We start from the raw sequence: 15,263 nt of genomic DNA, 5'->3' as shown, positions 1-15,263 counted from the left end.
TATATTATAGTTGAAAGATCAAGCTTTCAGAAATCAGGAAATTCCAAAGCAAGCCCACAGCAGTGCTTTCTTGGACACGCTACACGTGGTACATATTTTATGGTCCATGTTTAATGAATAGCTGGGAGATGAAAAAAAATTTCCACACATTCATCATGGTGCAATACGGTCTACAGAGGGAAGGGGACAAATTTGAGATGTCCTGAACCCTACTCTGAGAATTAATACTCTGTTAATCTAATTTTAGCAATTTGTTTTTTTTTTTTTAATTTTTAGAACAAAAGTCATCTGGTTTAAAAAAATAGATGTGTGTGTAAAATACTATGTCCATCACCATCCTATAAACATGAGAAGTGCCCCCCCCCCCACTTTTGGCGACTCTCTAAAAATCTCGTGAAATAAATGCTTATTTTTCTCAACTCCAGACCTTAATTTTCTATCTTTGGAACTTTAAAATACTTACATAATTGTCTTCAAATATGGCTTGACTTTTCTTCTGTGATGGAAACAGCATTCCTGCCAACTTTAAAATTTATAGCTACAACCATATTTTTTTAATTTTAAAAGCACAAAAAAATACCACAACCCCTTAAGTGATTTTGAAATGAACATTTCTTCATATTCATAATTGTCCCATGTCACACTGAAATGCACTCCAACTCTGCATACAAAGGGAAAGAACATTCACCTCTGAGTCTCATTTAGAGACAATGTCAGCAACTAAAAGAATATTCCAGCGGCAATCATACTCCAGTCATCATAAATTTCATAACAAAGTAAAATGGTGCCTAGTAATCAAGTGTGTGTGTGTGTGTGTGTGTGTGTGTGTGTGTGTGTGTGTGTCGCTTTCTCACTTTTACGGTCTACACAACAGTTTGCAAAAACACTTTCCCATAACTTCATTAACGTGATCTTCCAACACTCCTGAAAGGTACACAAGACAGGGATCGTTTATCATTCCATTTGCTAGAGCAGTAAACTGAGATATAGAATGGCTAACTGAATTGCCAAACCCCAAAGCTCACCAGTGACAAACCATGGAAAAAATACCCAGACTGTTGACTCCCAGGCCAGTCCTTTAAAAGAAAGTCTGGATGTGCAGTTTAAAATCGATGAAAACTGTGCAAAGTTGCTAGGTTTCTAGAGCAGTTTGAACAATGCTTCCTTGTTCTCCCCCAACATAATAAAGGTTCGGAGTCTTATCTCACCGCTGGAAAAACAGGGCAGTCACCTGGATTATGGACAGACTGCATCAAAAAGCTGAGTTTCAAGTACTTATATTTGAAAATTATATGCCTCCGGAAACCTAGTTAATATAATACTGTAGTTGAACAGCTTCTGAGGTTAAAAAATATATATATTGAAACTCTGGACTACTTATCTTTAAACAAATTAAGTGTATGGGGCGCCTGGGCAGGGTAGCTGGTTGAACGTCCAACTCTTGGTCTTGGCTCAGGTCACGATCTCAGGGTCATGAGGCTGAGCCCCGCGTGAGGCCCCACGTTCAGCAGGGGGCCCTGCTTGAGATTCTCTCTCTCCCGCTCCCCCAGCCCTACCCACCCCTGCCCCCTGCACTTGAGCACACTCACGCACTCTCTCTTTAAAATAAATAAATGTTTATAAAAAATATAAGTAAGTAATCTGGGAAGGGGACGTTTCAAGAAGACCCCAGGGTGAAATTAAATTGCAGCACTGATTACAAAACCTGTTCAAAAACAAGCCTTTTCCAAACTCCTTAGGATTCTTCTCTGCTTCCTCCTTGAACCAGGTACCACAAAGGGGCAATGTTGCAACATCTTTTTCACTCCTAAGTTATGGTGCCAAGTTTACATCTACATCTGCTACATTTTTATAAGAACCTAACTGGCATTTGTAACCAATAAAAATCAACATTAAAGGCAGCATTCCTGTTATTTCAAATGATTCAAGGGTTTGTTGTTCTTTTAAATTCCTCAAAGAAGCAAGTGAAGTAAATGGAGAATGTGTCAGCTTAACTTTTTACATGTGTTTCTCTCTACTTTTCGATTATTAGGCAAGCTCCTAAAGACAAAAATATTTTTTCTTTTTCTTATATATTTTCCCCCATAGCAACTAGTGTAATGCTTGGCACCAGCACACAGAGTTCACTGATGGTGCTGGAAACTGGGCAGAAATTCTCAGGTCCCGACTTCCAAGCCTAGGGATAGAAAGGCATATCAGAGTCTAGGTTTCTTCCTACTGGTGATTTTGCAGAGGGAAATGAGCAGTGCAGATGGTGAGAGCCACAGGGGCTGAAAAAGAGAGGGGGGCAGGTCTATGTGAAATGCCCATGGAGGAAAGCCCTGTCTAGAAGTTGGAACGGGTGGTGTGGCTAAACGTGCAACTGACCAAAGGGACGTACTCATCACTGTGCTCTAACAACTTTACACATAGGTCAAAGACAGAAAATAGTTGAAAAAATCTAACTACCACACAATGGATGCAAAATATGTCTACACCCTTAGTTAAGGCATCCCGACAATAGCCACACTTAGAATGAGACAAGTTTCCATTGGATAATTGGGCCTTTGCTCCCTAACACATGCCTCGAAATCCCTCAGGCCACTGTGTATTCTCACTGACATGATCTACATATGTGTTGCTTCTAAGTCAGAGTATAATTAAATAAAATTGTTATACATTTTGTTGTTATATATATTTTTACTTGTCCTCTTCTTGAATATGCAGTTCAAGTAATGGTACTTGATCCTTTTAGTTTATATTTTTATAAAATAGACCATGCTTTATATACTTGAAGTTGGAACCATGTACGTGCCACAGATATATTCTAAAGTTATAATGAATACCCCTTAAAAGCAAACAAAAACTGGTCCCACTAAAGGGCAGGAAAAAAACGATGAAATCAGGGTCTTGAAAATGTCACATGCTGAATGACCAGCCCCGAATAACTAAGCATATCCATATGACATTATCTAGGAATATAGCAGTAGAATATTTAAATATAATAGAATACATGCATGATAGAACAGCAATATATAGACAAGATTATGTGAAGTATAAACACGCTGTAGAAAAGAGAATGTTCATCCAAAAAGATCCCATCTAAGTTTAGAAAGGATAGTTTAAAAAAAAAAATAGACCTCTATATTCTTATTTAGGGATGTTAAAATAGCTTGTATCCTGTGAATTGCATTTGTTGCTTCAAATTTCTGTGAGAAAGTGTTCCCAAACATATTTTAAATGTGCATCTGTTCCTGCTTATCTATGAGAGTTCAAGTACAAACTGCAGATCATCATCCAAAAGCAATGACTATCCAAGACCCATATGACTTCATATGCCGCACAATGAAAGAGCCAACTACTTTATCGAGAAAACACGGCCTCATGGCCATGAGGTTCAGACCTCCTACGTGGTCGACTCAGAGTTAATCCTGACACAGAATGTGCTCTCAAACGTAGTAGGATTGTAGCAGAAATTCACAATGTGCTTTCTAACCAAACCAGCAGGGGGAATGCTTGTGGCAATCAAGCGTTTCACGTACTTTGCAAAGCCAATGAAATCTTCGTGGTTGGTATTGATGTAGGAGACTTGGATGTCGATCAGTAGAAGAACCTGTAGGTCAAAGAGAAATACTTCAGTGAAAACCCCTCATAAACATTCTTGATACAAAAGTGAGTGATTGCCTGCAAATGACTTATCTTCATCTGATTTCCTAAAAAGATGCTTCAGTTAAAATGAAAAGCTGCATTAAATTTTTTCATTAGACTCTCGTAATTTTTACTCTAAGTACAGAAATTAAAAATCTACATCAGAAGCCAGAGTCCCACATGAAGACAACAGAATTAGAGTTTACAGGCATGTACGGTACGGTTTGCCTATTTCTAATTCTATTCTGATCTTCTAAAATGTAGGCATAATGTTTAAAAGGACATGTGTGTACCAGTGAGGGGCTGCTCCTGTAGACACTGTCTAATAGCCATGAAATAACAATATTATCTCTTGTTTTTCCTCTTCTTTTCTACCTCTTTAAGCTCCTTTTAGGCAAGCAGAAGAAACATCTCATCAACCAGCTCAAAAAGGCAATATTCAAATATATAGAAAAGTCCTTGAGATCACCAGGCTTCATTATCAAAGCAAAACTCCATTCAGGTCTCTGCTGAAGGATCACCTCCTCAGAGGGACCCTCCCTGCTCCTTCTGTCTAAACTAGCACTCTCTTCAGATCCCGTCACCCTGCCTTACTTTTCTTTGTAGCACTACCACACGTTGACACCTAAGTTTCTACATATTCCTTATACAGACCCCACCTGCCGTATCTGCTGATCAATCCCCAGAGCCTAGAACATCACGCACATTCAATCAAGCTGTCAAGGAATGAATTGAATGCATGTTCCAGTAAACATGAAACATGAAAATGTTTGAATCACAAGTCAGAGATTTGGAAAGTCCCTCTGGAGAAAATATTCTTCAATAGGAGCCAAGAGGGTTTAGAACCAGAGAGGATGCAGCAACCAACCAGAAAGCATAGGAGAGCTGTAGTCAAGAGATATCCCAAACTGAGTTCCCCTTCCTGTTTCCTTTTGTTCTCCCACTGTGTCCCCGGTTTTTCTAGAATGTTGAGACTTGTTAATAGGAAAAAATACTTAGGATTCCCTGCCCACAGGGGCACCTGAGAGGCTCAGTCGGTCAAGCAGCTGCCTTTGCCTCATGTCATGATCCTGGGGTCCTGGGATGGAGTTCTGTGTTGCCATGTGGGGCTCCCTGCTCAGCAGGAAGTCTGCTTCTCCCTCTCCCTCTGCCCCTCCCCAATCCCCACTCATGCTCACTCACTCTCTCTCTCAAATAAATCAATAAAATCTTAAAAAGAAGAATCCTTGCCCACAAAGTTCCAGAGCCCTGTACTTTGACTGTTGAACAAACATCTGAGAAACACAGCAGGCACAGTCACATGGCCTTCTTCACAGAAGATGATATTAGAGTGCATCAGTGCCCTCCTAATAACAGCTCATGGACAGGGGCGCAATAATGCTTCCCAGAGAGTATTTCCCCAGGAAAGCCTTCTCAGATCCTCAACCTGTACCCCCCAAACCAGACTGGATCAAGCTATTACTGCCCCGTAGACTATCGATCCTATTATATTTTATATGTACACCACACCTTACACTTTTTACTTACTGTATATACCACAAATGTAACTGATTATTTGTATATATTTTGTTTGATGTTTTGCTTCCCTACAAGAGTGCAAGGAGCTCCATGGAAGCAGGAATTACCTTGTCTTGTTCACCACTGTAGACCCGTAATCTAGCATGGGACACACAGCTGGTGCCCAGTAAGTATTTACAGCTCTGAATTTATAATTTCTACCACCCCTGAAGAAGACTTTGCTTTAAAAGGAGCAATTTATTACCGTATAATTAGTACCTGGCCACTTATTGTCTCTCACTACCCAGTGCTATGAGCTCGAAGGCTTTGCTTTCATGGCCAGTCTCAGGCGGTCATCTCTGAGTCCCAAGGGGACCTGCCAGAGAGAAGAAATGGATCTTCCCAAATCCATCCCCACTACCAATCACAAAGTCAAGGTATGGTCACTAATACCGTCCTTGCGTGAAAAGTTTCCTATCCTCAGATACAGTTTCATTTCTTCTCTTAATGAAGGAAGCTACAGAGTTAGGAGAAGTTGTTGTTATTAGATTATCGGTGGGGTTGCCTCCCTTCTCCCTACAATGAAGCCAGATTCTATTAACTGTCATACTCCCAAATCTGTTTGGCCAAGGGTTTATATCAATAAACCATAATGTTTAAGCACAGATAAATCGTCGCCACCACAAAGAGCCAAATATCTACATAACTCTCAACACTGCCTAAGGTTGTCATGAATATCTTGGCTGTTCATGCACATTAACTTGGACTGCAGTATAGGAAAAAAGTAGAAAAAAAAAAAAAAAAACTATGGCTGCTCTCATTCATATTCCTGGAAACTGGGAGTCTGTGTTCATCCTAGGAAAAGAGCCAGGTCGCATGTGGGGGATGAAAAGGAAAATAGTACATTTTTTCCCCACTTTTTCACTTTCTCAGAGTTTCTCACTGCCTTTTTAGCCACAGTTATTGAATACTGAGTTAAAGAAAAGCAAAGCTACCCCTGCTAGCAGAATCGCCACAAAGTCAGCTACCTTCACAGGCAGGGACACACACTAGAAGACGAGCAGGCACACGTAGATGTTTGAAAAAACTGTTTAAGAAAAAAATTCACAGATTTATGGTTTCCCCATATATATATACATATAAATTATTAATATATATAATATATATAAATTGTTAAGACTTTCACCCCATGCAAAGCCTCCAGAGCAGAGGCCGCTAATAGTGTTCTTAAAATTTTTTTAAAACTGAGAACTAACTACAAGAACACCTCAAAGCATTTCCGCTACAGAGGCTGGCGGAAATGGGTCACCCTCTGACCAGCTAGTCAGAAGCATCACATGACCCAAAGCAGCACAGAGTTCGGAACTCGTACGTGAGATCTATACACACGGACATATTCCCATTACTAAGAGCACGTATGGTCTTGCTACGCTGCACAGGTCCATATCACAGGGGTCAAGCACCAGCTTCTTCAAGTCCTTAACTGATTAACTGTCAGACCAGCCCATCAGAGATGGCCCCTTCGGAGACAGACACCTGCCCCATCCCTTATGGGCCACCTGGAGAGTGGATTCATCACTACCTCAGAGTTGCAGATGGAAGACAATTTCTCTTGAAATCAGAAAAGGCAATTCTTTCTCACAGACCCTATGTGTCACAGCTCTTCAGGAAAAACAACAAAAACCACTAAAATTAAATAAGAACTAAGAGCTGTATGTGGGTGACTTTACGTCATCGTCACAAAAGCTTCTGAGTTAACCGACATTATTTACTCCACGTTAAGTTGGGGAAACCGAAGCATGAGACGGCGAGTATCTTGTTATTACACAGAAAGTACCGAGGTGGCCTGCATTCGAGCCCGGGCAGGCTGCACCGGAAGCCCACAATCCCAACAACGACGCTGTCTGAGAGTATCATTTTAGGAAAACAAAAACTCTAAAACATGAAACATGAAGAGGTTAACAGCTGCTTATAATGAAGATAATAATTGTACTACGTTTTCTTCAATATTGTTTTTACATAGGATTCCTAAGAGTTAAGTAGGATATATTATCCCTTGAATTTTACAAAGATGCTAAATTAAAACAGTTATCTTATTGACTTTAAGTCAGGAGTATGGCTGATACTAGAACATAAGCTTCCTTGGTCCGACAGCAGCCACGATGTTAGATATGCGGGGGATCTCTGCGTGGCGGGATTTTATGTCTGGCCCTCAGCTTCATTTCATTGGCTCATGAGTTAATACTAGTTTGTTTATTTCCACTAAGTCACAATGCCTATTCTTTCCTCTTTTGGCTACTGTATCTATCCAAGGATGCAGAAGCTGGAAAACAAGTGAAAACTATAAATCATGGTTAACTTTCAAAGCACAATGGAAAAAGTAGCAGCAAGGAATCCCATAGTCAAGCAGAGAGCGAGCTGTAACTGAATCAATATCCCAACCTACTGGGCCTCCGTCCTTCTGTCTCTTCACTTTCCCCTGCCACCCCTCCCCGCCCACGAGCCCTCCGCACCCCTGCAGGCACCCTCTGAGGCAGGCTGGCTGCGTCTCTCTCCCTGCACTTGGTCTCGCTCTTCTATTTGGCCTTCCTCCTCTTTTCCCCGGCTATCCCTCTCCGCCTTTCCAACTCACCTAAGAAGCACAAAAATCTTGGGAGTTCTAACTTAGAGAGACTTCTGAGATCATACAAACCAACATCCCAATGTTGTACATGAGAAAACAACAGTCCTGAGGAGTGATTTTCATAGGAACATGCTGTTATTTTGTGGAGCACACATGGCCTGGGTCCAGTGTCCTCTCCGCACTGTCACAGCTGTGTCCTGGAATCCAAGAGCACTTGAAAAGCTCCGTGCTTCCCAATATAATGTTTTCTAAATAACCAAGAACAAAATCTACCTAAATTTAAGAAGCTTTTATTATTTTCACACAGTTCTTAGCTTTTCTTTTTTAATGTGTGATCTTCCAATAAAATAATCTTTTGAATTTACAGAGCTAAATAGGATGAGAAGGTAATTTTAAGGTCACGCCTTGCAAGCCATATGCTTTTACTAAACAGAAATGTTTAAAAGAGGTGTTCTTAAACATTTTGTTTTCCAATCGTAGGTTCCATGGATAAGCACCTCAGAAAAGAAGTCACAAACTCCAGACATTGTGCATCACATTTTTGGAATTTATGAATATCCCGATGCCCATCTGTGGGCACATGAAACGTTAAGAACCCCTGCTTCAAGAAAAAATGTGGGTGTGTCTGGGTTCTTGATTTTCAAAGTGGGGTGCGTACATGCTAGGGGTACACACGATGATCCACGGCGCACTGAGGGAAAAACAAATAACAGAACTCCTACTACTGCTTTCAAAATGCCACGCTTCTCAAGTTTTTACACTTGTTTATATTTTTAACATACACAAGATGTTAGCATAGCAACACACGGATAAAATTCATAAATAAGTACAAATAAACATATGCGGTTGTGCTTCCAGTGCCTTTTTTCCATTCAGAGACAGGCCAACTGTTGGAGACCATCAGACAGTCCTGAAGAGAGACCTTCCACTCCCCACAAGGACCTTGCCCGCCCAGGAAACCTCCCCTCACCTGGTCCTTTGTCTTCCCTTCTCGTTCGCGAATGTGGTTGGCAACGATCCTTTCTGTTTCCTCACAGAGTCTGGGGAAGTTGGCCAGCTGTTAAGAGACACAGATCTGAGTGTTAATACTCAAAAAGTTATGCTTCAGAAAGAGAAGCAGAGATAAATTATTTTCTCTTACAGAAGGTACATACTGCAAATCTGGAAGCAAAAGTAAAATATCCTAAAGAAAAATGGCAGAGTGACAGGAGGGGTCCACAAACCGTAATCCACATAACTACATTATCTGATAGGAATAGGAATTACAACCAGTGGGGAGACGCCCTGAAAAACAACAACCCAGAAACCCCAATACCATCCACTTCTATGCTCTACAGAGTTGGCACTTGATAAAGTTCACAGATGAGGAAGATGGAAATGAGGATGAAAAGGAGAATAAGGGGCGCCCGGGGGGCTCAGCGGGTTGGGCCTCTGCCTTCAGCTCAGGTCATGATCTCAGGGTCCTGGGATCGAGCCCCGCATCGGGCTCTCTACTCGGCAGGGAGCCTGCTTCCCTCTCTCTCTGCCTGCCTCTCTGCCTACTTCTGATCTGTCTCTGTCAAAGGAATAAATAAAATAAAAAAAAAAAAAAGAAAGAAAAGGAGAATATTCACTCACATTTGTGGAGCACTTACCATGTTCTAGGCTGTGCTAAACACCTCACGAATTCTCTCCTTCAAAATTCACAACAATCATAAAAGATCGATTCTATTATTAACCCCAGTTTACAAAGGAAAACAGTAAAGCCCAGAGAAGTTAAGTAACTTGCCCAAGAGTAAACAGCTCAGAATGGGTGGGTCCAGGATTCCAAGCAAGTCCTCAGACTCCAGAGCCCCTTGTCTGGCCCACCACTCTTGGAGAAGGATTCATTCCATGAACCACAGAGCTATTTTTTAAATTCTTTCCTAACAGATGTGTTTGTGTGTACATCATTCATCCCATCTAAATTGTGCAGGTGATTATCAAACATTTATTTTACGGTAGGGAATGAATTAGTGGCAGTTGTTTTCAATGTAAGGAAGAAGAATGGGATCCTGTGAGAATGCTTAAGGACGCCTGAGGAGAAGGACTCAGTCAGGTAAAGTGCAGGGAGAGCTGCGGGGAAAACGGAGCTCTCCGAGCAGGGGCCTGTGCGGACACTGTGGGACAGAGACCATGACTGGTGAACGAAATAAAGGAACAGCTCTCTGCTGGAGCAGAGAGCGAGGAAGATGCTCCGACTGCGAAGCCAGAAAGATAAACGGGTCAGCTCGGGGGTCCTTGCAGACCTGCTATGCATTCTGGCTGCTGCAGCCGTGCAGACGGGAAATGCCGGCCCCTCGGTCCGGGACGGCAACAGCAGATGCAGAGAAGGGCACGAATTCACAACGCAGGAGCAGCGAAAGGTTAATTCCAATCCTTATTTAAAGTACTTGCCAAAAAATTTTTAAAAAGCACTTGCAAATTAATAAGAATAACATGAATATAAAAACAGGCAAAGAATAGGATTAATTAAAAAAGGAATTTAATGATCAGTAAGTATATGTGCTGCCGAAGCGAGCACTTAATGATCCGTAAGCAGAAGAAAAATATTAAACTGCACAAATGATCAAAGTGATGCAAAGAGAATAACTATTGTTGTCAAACCGCTGTGATTATTTTTATAATCCGTACTACAAATGAAGGTATACCAAAACTAGCACAGTTTAAACCTGCTGAAGAAGTGACAATTAGAATGATCTTTCTGGAAAGCAACTTGACAATATGTATCAAAAAGTCTCAAAGCCATCCGTTTATACGTCTTTTCAGCTGATTACTTCACATGATTCTGAGAGAAAATAATACGGACTTTCATCGCAGTATTCCTTGGAATAGCAGCGATAAGACAAACGAATGAACAAACTCTTCAAACCACTTGAGTCTCTAACTCTAATGACATTAAATAAGCTAAGGTAGACCCACTTATGGGATATAATTAGTCACTCCAAATAGTATTCAATACCTAATTTTTTTTATTCTATCCAATTCCTAAATATTATCTAATAACATGGTAAAGGTTTATAATATAATATGATATATATGATAAAATAATAAAATAATGTATATATTTATATTATATATGTATAACATAAATATAACTAATAATATAAAATAAAATAATATAATATAATATGAGACTAAGTGAACAAAATTAGGCTCCTAATTGTATAACGTGATTACACATGAACATACACACACCTACGCACAGTCACGGGCTATCATACAACTTGATATCCTTCAAGGATGTAGCCTAAAACCTAACAAATCTCAAAATTCTTGAGTAACGCTGTAGCAACCAATATTCTCCTAACTTTAAGCAATTAGAACCAGGTCTCCCTGAGCCTTGGCTGCTCCATGGTCAACCAAGGTCACTGATTGCACCAACTGTATACACACACAGAGTCTTAGCTAGACAACAAACCGTAAATCTTCATCGAACCATAGTAATCACAAATCACAAATGAATATTAAACCTCCTGAAGCTACTATCTACTGTCTGTACACAGAAAAAGAGGTATGTAAATGCTACGAAATATTAATAGGCATAACCTCTTTGACTGATGGGATTATGAATAAGTTGCATTTTTTTCTGTATACATCCCTATGTTCTCCAAATTTTTCTACGGTGACCCTGGAGTGCTTGTATAACATCATAATAAAAGCATAGAAACCTGATTGCCTTGGTTGTCTCAAAATCCCAGCCCAGTGTCTCTTCATGAGATCACCAAACCATCACCCTGTTACTGGGACCCCAAGCTGAGTCCCGAGGTGTACGCTCATTTGGAAGCTTATCTCATGAATGATTGCAGGACATAAATGGAGCTTCCACTTCCAAGTTTTGGAAGCATTCTCCAAGAAAAGTTCTACCACCCCGGAGCCCTTTTATATTTTGAGAATATTCTAAGTTCTTTTTTGTGGGGCCTGTAAAAAGCTGTAAGTATAGAAGAGAGAGCCAATCCACACCAGTCATTCTCCCTGACCCGTGCAAACCTGGGCGGTGTATCTGACCCTAACCTGGCCTAGGCCACCAGGGCCCCTGTTTCCCCTCTGCGCTCAAGGGCTCCTAAGCTAACAACAGCACCTCTTTGCTTTTTGACAACAGTCACACAAACAGAGAATCGCACGCCTGCAGAAAAACGGCTGCACAGTGACGGTGGTCTTCTGAGGAGAACAGGTGTGCCTTCTACAGCATTCAAATGCATGATAGCAGAAGGTTATTTTTAAAACACCAAAGAGTGGCACCACTAATTTTATTCACACAAAAAAGTATTGGGTAGTTGAAGGACCCCAGGTGGTAGGCCGCCATCATTAAGTCAGACAAAGGCCAAAATGGCAAGAATATCCCAAGAAGTTGAATCACCCCATCTACTGGCTGTGACAGGAAGTTCGATTGTGTGTGTGTGTGTGTTTCCTGACCTTTCCAAGCTTAGTACCCATGGGATTAATTTCACCAGGAGAAGAGCCCACCAGAGCCATAACTTTGTACCCAGAACTGAGACAACTGGAAAGTAAGTGAGTCTAACTTCTAAGTGGAACAAAAGGGAAAGAGAAGACACTGAGAGAACCCGCCTCATGGAGGCAAAGGAGAGAAATGTCGAAGGGACACTAGGCAGAGCAGGGCCGAGACACTGCTGAAGGCAGTACCGCAGTTGGTATGGCTTCTGTCTAGCTGGGTGATCTGGGAAGACTAGAAGCGTAAGAAACAAAATGTTGGCTTGAATTGCTGGTTCTCAAATGTAGCACTCCAGTCCCGATTCTTCTCACAACATATATAAGAAGGCAAATGTCCCTCTCACGTTCTGAGTGATCTCCGATCAGGCTTCCCAACACATCTCGTGAGTTCTTTCAGGGGAGCTCCCACTCAGTTTGTGTAACCCTTTTCTTTGTTTTAAAAAATACTTGACTCTGATTGCTCAGCTCAATTACTTGCCTCTCTTCATTGTTTCTTATTTAAGGCACAATTGGTTTCCTCAACCATTGTTAACCGTTATAATTTCCGATCTCATTTGCTCTGAATATCATATTGAGAGGCTGCAGTTCTAAGAATATATTACTTTGTCAAAATCATCAAAATTGTAATCATGTATGCCAAAATAATACTGATCTAGAAGACACCATCTTTAGACATTTATTCCCCTATTAACTATTTAAATATCCTAGAAATTGATTTGTACAGAATCAAGGAATTAAGATTTTGCTATTGGTTATACTCATTTTATATTCCTAAACTCATTTCATGACTGTCATTCATTTAACAAAGATTCATTGGGCAACTGCCATAAGCCAGCTTGATGCTCAGTTTTTGTCACACTACCTGATATTAAAAACCAGTCTTGTGGGACACCTGGGTGGTTCAGTCAGTTGAAGCAGCTGCCTTTGGTTCAGGTCATGATTCCAGGGTCCTGGGATCGAGACCCGCATCAGGCTCTCTGCTCAGAGGGGAGCCTGCTTCCTCCTCTCTCTCTGCCTGCCTCTCTGCCTACTTGTGATCTCTGTGTGTCAAATAAATAAATAAAATTTAAAAAAAAGTCTTGAGTGGCAGATTGACTATACAGATAAACTGTCATACCAGAGAGAAATATTTTATAAAAATCAAGGGAAAACACACAAAAACAAATGGCTAAGCCTGCTCTGAAAAGGCCTCAGAAGATTCGATGCTGAAATCTCGACAGTGATGCTTCCAGACAGAGCTGGACATCGACCAAAGGACAAATTACTTCTAAACAGCATATTGTTAAAATTATACTGGCTACTCTTAAGTAATAAGGAATATGCAATGTAGAAAGAATGCGATACATATGATGTTAGGAAGAAAAACTTTAAATATACAATTCTGAGAGAAAAGTTTAATTATGGTCTGAGAGAAAGTAGTATCAAACGTTTTTTAATACCAAAATGTTTTAATAAAATCCAATACTTTAAGTGTTATTTAGGGTAGCATTTAATTATTTTGGTGGTACCTCAATATAAAAATTTACTTTTTAAGCAAGGAGCACATTTTTCCCTAAGGGGGAAAAAATAACACTTGAATAGCCTTTCTAGCCAATAAAACAAAAATTATACACTTATAAAAGTTACTAACGATTGATTAATCAGATCACGAGAGCCATGCTATTAGGTTTCTCTTGGGACAAACACAAGGTGAGGCAAGATTTCCACACCTTCAAGAGTAACGGGTTCACTGCCTCAAGCAAAGACTCAGATTATTAGGAACCAGCTGTCCATAGTTCCATATCAAACATAAATGGAGAAAAATCGACCAAAGACCAGAAAAAAAAAATTTTTATGCACATGACTTGGGTTGATTGGTTTGGCTAACCTGAAAGTATGGGCTCTGTTTTGATCCAAAAGCCATAAACTTTGCAATGTTGGCCACTCACTACAAACGGAGTAGCAATAATGATTTTACTGCTCATTAAAACATACAATAATTTTGTTCCATTTCTGTGAATTAAAACCTACCCACAAATCCTAGTAATCCTTTATTCATGTACAGCATGATGCTAGATTCATTCAGGTAATGAGAAAATACTTATTTATTATTATGAAATAATCACATTTATTATGAAAAAAAGTAAAAACACAAGATCCACATTTACAAAGGTGATCAAAGATGAGAAATAATTCTAGAATAAAGGTCAAGAAATAGAATAAAGAGGTAAATGGGAAAATTTTTTATCGAGAAAAACAGAAGACATACAGAGTATAATCCATGTGGTCCTAGGTGCCACACAGAAAAACGAAGTTGGGCGAGCAGATGGGGAGAGCTGCGCGCGTGCGTCTGAAAGGAGGCATGAGTAACTGTAGACAGAAAAGTCAGAGAAGGACTCGGATTCAGGAGCATTTGAGGAGGGACTTGAGAAGACGCAAAAGGGCGATCCACACAAATATCTCGAGGCAGGGCTTTTCCAACATTGACAATGAGAAGGACAAAGACCCTGCCATCTTCTCTCCTTGACCTGTTGAAGAAACAAGGAGACCAGTGTCGCTGGAATGGACCAAGGGGCAAGTGGGAGGAGCCTAGAGATGAGAAGGGATTAAGATCGTGTAGGACCTTGAAATCCGCGCTGAGGACTTTCGATTCACTTGATTAGTACGTGTACTCGGAACAAGATATTTACGCACTTAACAGGCCACACATTTCAGTATTTCTTCAAACAGCACTTTTTAATGAAAAATTCTCTTTGTATTTCTAACAGCCAACTAAGGCATCTTTTCTATTTCCTTGCAAAGCTTTTTTAATTTTTTTTCCTTTTTCTGAGCCGGGTTAAAAAAGAAATCAATTAATTGGTATGATGGCCATCCAAGAATGTGGTTTCTCAAGAGGCCAATAAATGGCACAGTTGCTAAACTGTGGTCAAAAAACAAGATGTTCCTCTCAGTGCTTCCTGAGAACCTCAGCACCCTGCGAGGGTGCCCTGGAGAGCTGGGGGCAAAGGAGAGCAGCTGACAGCCAATGCCCACCAGAGCCAATGCCCACCAGAGCCAATGCCCACCA

The 15,263-nt window shown here is 40.6% G+C and overlaps 1 protein-coding gene across 4 annotated transcripts in view; it reads right to left on the bottom strand.

The window, feature by feature from the left end:
- Nucleotides 1-15,263, bottom strand: part of DNM3 (dynamin 3) — a 540,277-nt gene that overhangs the window by 302,161 nt on the left and 222,853 nt on the right. For all 4 annotated transcript variants that reach the window (XM_059412463.1, XM_059412464.1, XM_059412462.1 and 1 more), the window contains exons 11-12: nt 8,718-8,804; nt 3,522-3,592 (exon numbers count right to left, since the gene is read on the bottom strand). In XM_059412463.1, coding sequence (XP_059268446.1) covers nt 3,522-3,592; nt 8,718-8,804 — 158 coding nt within the window. The remainder of the gene's footprint in view (nt 1-3,521; nt 3,593-8,717; nt 8,805-15,263) is intronic.

This window comes from Mustela nigripes, chromosome 10, assembly GCF_022355385.1.
Source record: "Mustela nigripes isolate SB6536 chromosome 10, MUSNIG.SB6536, whole genome shotgun sequence".
Lineage (NCBI taxonomy): Eukaryota > Metazoa > Chordata > Mammalia > Carnivora > Mustelidae > Mustela > Mustela nigripes.
The sequence above is the reverse complement of the archived record's forward strand: the minus strand, read 5'-3'. Positions and strand labels throughout refer to the sequence as shown.